This window comes from Bacillus rossius, chromosome 2 (assembly GCF_032445375.1).
Source record: "Bacillus rossius redtenbacheri isolate Brsri chromosome 2, Brsri_v3, whole genome shotgun sequence".
Taxonomy (NCBI): domain Eukaryota; kingdom Metazoa; phylum Arthropoda; class Insecta; order Phasmatodea; family Bacillidae; genus Bacillus; species Bacillus rossius.
The window spans coordinates 79701952-79707951 of NC_086331.1; the positions used below are offsets into that span (position 1 = coordinate 79701952).

Below are 6000 nucleotides of genomic sequence, written 5' to 3' on the forward strand. Positions count from 1 at the left end.
TGATTTAATTTGATGAAGCTACTAAAAATAATTTAAAAAAAAATATTTTTTTGCTTGTTAAGTTTTAATACGAATTCACATAATTGTTTTCATATAATTTGCCATTGTTTTTGTCTGTAAGTAGGCTGATGCAAGGTGTCTGTAAATAACATCAGCATAACAATAATAGCAAAAGCAAAGGTACGAGGACTTGTGATGAGTCTCAGGTAAAAGGTTTGGTTCGATAGAAGTGACAAAGGATCATTGACCGTTTTCACCAGGGTAAAGTGTCTTGTTATTGGCTAGTATTTTAAAATGCTCTGTGAATGGCCCATGACTTTACTTCCCCCTAGAAAAGAAAAAAAAAGAAACAAGATCATAGGTCGCCATTGTTTAGTCATTGCCTGGTATTCAAAAGGGGCAGTTGCATTTTGGGAGGTGGCTCACAAACTAAAATTTTAATGTGAGTGTGGAAAAGTTCACGCCCATAGTCTGGGATGTGCTATTGAAAATTCAACTTAGCTTTTAATTAGAAGACTTGACCACAGGCAGCAGCATAGGCCTAAATAGCCCTTTTTGTAATAACTGGTGGCTCTGTTGAAAGAAAAATTGTTTCTCTACCAATTGTACAGTGAGTTAGAATCAACCACTGCTGTAAATAGCATCTTAATAAATTAACATCAAACGTTGTTACATTCCAAGTTGGCCTGGCAAGGCAATCCCGGAATAATAACAAATAAAATTCAACATGGCTATAGACATGCAGGTCATTTTTTGTAACTTGGTGGAGTTTTTATTAAAAAAAAAGCTTCGTCAGATTTCCTTTGTTTATTACTAAAAAAAAAAAAACGTTGACTAGCACACTATATCACAAAGTTCAGTTCTTGGGCCAAAGTTTGTAAACAGAAAAAGTTTTTTTAAACTGGTTCGAATAATTCAGATAAAAAAAAAATTGCAATACATACCAATAGTTCCAGTTGGTCGGTAAGGCTTTCTGGCGCTCCATATTATTAAAAAAAAAAAATAAAATTTATAAGTTCTGGTGTTAAAATTACATTTTACCCAGTAGGCCTACGCATTATCCCGAGGAAAAACATTCCCGGGGGGGTGATGGTCACCCTGGAGTCAATGCCGACACCTGCAGTCTAATTTCAAATCAAAATGTCCAAAACAAACAAAAAAAAAATTAGTCTTCAGCTAGGCCCCGACTAACACGCGTAAAAAGGTCGATTCGGCAATTCACTTCATAATTTTTGTCGAGCTGCTGACGACAATGCCACACTCCGCCACCATCGACCGACAACAACCTCGCCACACGCAGTTACCTTCCTTTTCTGAGCAACACAAAGGGAGACAACCCCACGGGCCAACAATATTTCCTGAAAAATACTGGCATGGGGAGACACATCACGCCACCTCAAAGTTCGCCCTGATTGGCTGGCGAGACTGCGCCCAATGAAAGTTTCAGTTTCTTGGTACACAGTTGTGCGTTCACGCGCTGGGATTTTCCAACGACACACTAACTTGAGGCGTGAATAACTGACCTGCTGGCGACAGTGTCGCACCCGTGCCTACCCCTCTCTTTAATCTTTCTAGACTGTTCTCAAAAACTACCAGCCAACTATCCATGCTATGCTTTAAAAGATATAAAAAATGTAAATAATACACATGTTAACTTTAAATTATGAAGTAAAAAATAATAAAACATTACAAAACATAACTTAAATTAATAATAATCACCAACAAAATATTGAAAGTAAAAAATAATTATAAAAATATTCACAAAAACATTAAACCTAAAATAGTCTTATTTAAACGTGAAAAATACTAGAGGGCAGGAATTCTGCAATGTTACGACGACACTATCGTTTATTTTTCCAAGCGATGAACTACTTCATATGAGCCAGCAAAATTGTTTGTGAAGCGAATTTCTTTTTTTTAATGTAATTGTATCTTCATCAGAAAATGGTAGCCATGTTCAGTGTTACATGAAAAGGAAGATAAATCTAAAAACTTTATATGAAATTTCTTTTATTTATGCCAAAGAATTTTTAGAGTATGTACAGTCTTAACTTTTAAAGTAATATTTTATGGAACTTGCAGTATTTTCGGAACCCAGAAAAATGTTTTCAAGTGTTCCATATATGTAACAGTCAGACCACATTAAGCTAGCTATGGGTCAGAATTGACACAACCATGCTGTCAGAAAGTGCTCAAAATGTACGTCAACTACACTAAACATTTGCAGTCACTTCTTAGAAGATAACTGAATATGCTGCGACAGTGCTGTGTTTTAATCTTCTAGAGTCGTCAGTATTTGTGCATACTTCTCTTAAGCGTATATCATAGATCAAATTCCATAGGATACTGTAGGATATATATATTATTAGTATTGTGTTCTATACAGGAATAGGTAGGGCTGTAGTATAATTCGTGATACCTGGAACATTAAAATCATAGTTAAAAATGAATACTTAAAGTTTTGGAAAAAAAAAATAGCAAAAAAAACTTAACTGGGTGGGATTGTATATATAATATTGTTACGAACATAGGAGGCAAGGCTGCAATGCACGCCAGGTACTTAAGTGGCCTGGCCACCCTGCACGACCACTGACGTCACATGCGCATACTTTAGGGGATTATGGCGGCCTGGCCTCACCCCCCCCCCCCTGCCATTAAGCACCCTCCTGCCTCAGCGCTGTCATTCATCCCTTGGCAGCCTGAGAATTTCACAGGACGTGGCATTAATAACAGGCCACTGTTCTGGATGCTTCGAGCATCGGGTCGGCCCGGCCCTGCATGATGCGACACGTCACAACTACTCCAGTCAACTCCAGAAAGACAGCCCAAAAATATAAATGTGGTGACGTTGGCCTCCACAGGAGTTCCAACAGGTGAATTGAGCAAAATGAGAGTTCAGCGAGGACGAGAGACCCCTCTTTGCGAGTGGCGCAGACACAAGTGACGGGACCATCCATGTTTCACCGAGTGGTGCTTCACCGAGTGGTGCGAGACTGTGTGTGTGTGGACAGGTGCGACGTAGAGTGTGAACTGTGGACTTGACAGATATTTAGTGATTTGAGAACAGACATTACATGTGATGATTTAATTAGTAATAATGTAACTATACAATTTTGCAAAAAATGTGGCAGTGTATCTTTAAAGACAAACAAAATTTAACCAGGGACGAACCAAGACGAAGACGAAGACCAAGACGAAGTTAAAAAATTGTTGGCCTGTTTCCGAAAGTATATTACCTATCTTTGGTTTTAACATTAAAGTTGTTTACATAGCTTTGTGAGTCCATTGGTACAAAGCTCGAACATTGTTAAGTGCTAAATTGAGATTTGCTGCTTAGGGATCGTCCATTAATCACGTGAGCCTCGAAAAGGGGGGGAGGGGGTCGGGAAAAATCACGAAATATCACAAAAAAGGGGGGGGGGGGGGGGGTGTAGAGCGATATCACGTGTATTATTTTTTTTCGTGCAATTTCTACTTATAAGCCTTTCCTTTATTATTTTTATGCCAGTGAGAATAAACCTGCAACCTTAATGTGTGTCTGGACATTTTTATCACTGTGCTTAATTTTCCAGAATTAAATTAGATTATACCTATATTTAATGATAATATTCTGAAATTTTTAAAAATATTTTGTACAAAAAAAAATACACGTGATTTATTGGGGGGGGGGAGGGTATAGTGTTAAACCTCACCACAAATCACTAGGGGGGAGGGGGGTTAAAAAATTGCTAAAAAAACATCACGTGATTAATGGACGACCCCTTATAACGTTTTCCTGCTTGTTTTTTTTCTTGTGCTCCCTTGAAAAACAAAAAAACATTATAACAGGGTTCTACTATACATACCACAAAACATTCTTAGAGAATGATTGGAAAAAATACTATCTGTCTTAAGTAAAATTTAATAATATATTTTTTATTCTTCAGAATTACCTGATTTTATTTTTAATTTTGCAGAAGGGTGCTTACTTTATATAATTATGCCATTAGATACATTTCAAATATTATAAAATGGTTTAAAGGGATTGAACAAAAACATTTAAAAAAAAAGGTAATTGTTCGATATCACGTACCCAAGTTTATCCCTTGATCCTGATGGCATGATCCTGTATGATTGATACTGTGGTACATGATGCTTGCTGTTTTAATTTAGTAAGTCGAAAGATCCTAAACGGAACAAAAATATTACAATACATACAATGTTAGGAAGTTAAAAACATTCATTTTCAGATTTCCGATTTATAATAAATTGTTACATCACAATTTGTTTTTATATTCAGGGTCATTTGATGTACTAAATTAAAACAGCAAGCATCATGTACCACAGGATCAATGTATTCAAGCTCATGCCATTAGGATCAAGGGATTTAATTGTATACACTATACAAACCTTTTACTTTTTTTTTTTTTTTTTTAGATATAATAAGTACTTGAGGAATTTCAGGGCCACTATTAAAAAAATGGGTATGTTACTTTAGAGGCTTCCGTGTGATAAAATTGCGAACATTATAATTTTGAGCATGCTCCTTGACTGAACAGCATTTGATTTTTTTTTGTAAAGTAACAAACCCATTTTTTTAAGTGCCCCTGAAACTCTAGATATTTAATTATCAGTTGCAAATCATTTATAATGCAAACATATACCTCAAAAAACATGTGCAGTACCTAGAACATTACTTCAGCGTTACATTCTTGGTGTTAATTTAATTAGTACAAAATAAACAATTAGGGCTTACATGATGCAAGTTCTACGATAGTATAGGAAATTCGGTTCTATAGTCTGATAACTATATAACGCCAATTTCACGCATCGCTCGACAACAAAGTCCTTCTTGTAGTTAATGTGCGTAGACATACAACATTCACCCATTATAAAATAGCTGCAAAACAATTACAATTTTCTATTAAAGCTAACCTGTTGTAATTGTAATTTATAGTTGTTCAAATTTTCCCTTGGATCTTCCATATCACCTAAATATTTCTTCGCTAAATTCATAAACTGTAAAACATTATTTACGGTCGTGTTCGTTTTAAGTGTGGGAAACCTACAACTCAAATAATTATGAGACAAGAGTCTAGTGGCAAGACTGCTACTTATTGTTTTTTTTTCTTTTTTTTTTTTTTGCGGTGTTGTCACTGGATAGGGCCTACGCTGGCCTTATTGAAGACTGAGGAGAAGGCTTGTGCAAGCGTGAGAAAGCTATATTAAATTAAACAATTTAATGTTTAATAATTTGAGTTTGATGAACAAATATGATTTTATTTTCGAAAGAAATCTACTATAGTTTAATTGTTTAAAATCATTCATGCTAAATAACTTACTTCCTTGACATTTAGAATGTAGGATTAGTATTAATGACTTTCGGTTGGTGCCACTGTTCGTTTAAAAATTAAAATTGTTAAATAGTTTGAATTTGAAATTAATTGTTTGTTTACATTGAATTCTTTAAACTTTTTGATATGGATAAAATTAAGATGAAAACATGTGGAAGAAGATGTTGGGTTCCGCATTGTGAAAATTTGAAGCCTATAAACGAAGTGAAATATTTTATTTTCCCTAAAAAATATCTTGACGCGAACCCCGCTACCTCTATGTGAATTTAAATGACTGAAGTATTGTTCGGAATCTCAGGGTAGGTTCGGCCTTGTGGCTAGAGGGAGTGGTTCGACACAGTAAGGCCCCCCAAGCTGTTTAGGCCACTCGGGACGCCTGAAAAGAACAAGAAAATACCGGCTGATTTCTGATTAATTTATTCCGGCACAGCCCTATACATTGTGCTGCCCGTCCTGGCCGTAACGGTTGTCTCGAATCGAATCGTGTCACACGCGACCACTCACTCAGTGGCGGCTCACGATTTTACTACCCGGTAAGGTCATTCACTTTGGACACAATGCGGTGATTACAAAAACAAACCCTAACATAACACACTAGAATCCTGAGCAAAATTACACTTCACAATTATAATTACGTAGTACACTGGGCTAAGAACGCGTAGGTCCG

General features: G+C 36.1%; 1 protein-coding gene across 2 annotated transcripts in view; it reads right to left on the reverse strand.

Moving 5' to 3' along the window:
• Window positions 1-5167, reverse strand: part of LOC134529399 (survival of motor neuron-related-splicing factor 30) — a 58518-nt gene extending 53351 nt beyond the window's left edge. Inside the window, exon 1 of one of the 2 annotated variants that reach the window (XM_063363432.1) lies at window positions 4915-5167. In XM_063363432.1, the coding sequence (XP_063219502.1) occupies window positions 4915-4995 (81 nt within the window). In that variant the 5' untranslated portion in view covers window positions 4996-5167. Of the gene's footprint in view, window positions 1-4643; window positions 4870-4914 lie in introns of those variants that run through there. The other variant, XM_063363433.1, reaches the window with a different exon arrangement.
• Window positions 5168-6000: the final 833 nt, after the last annotated feature.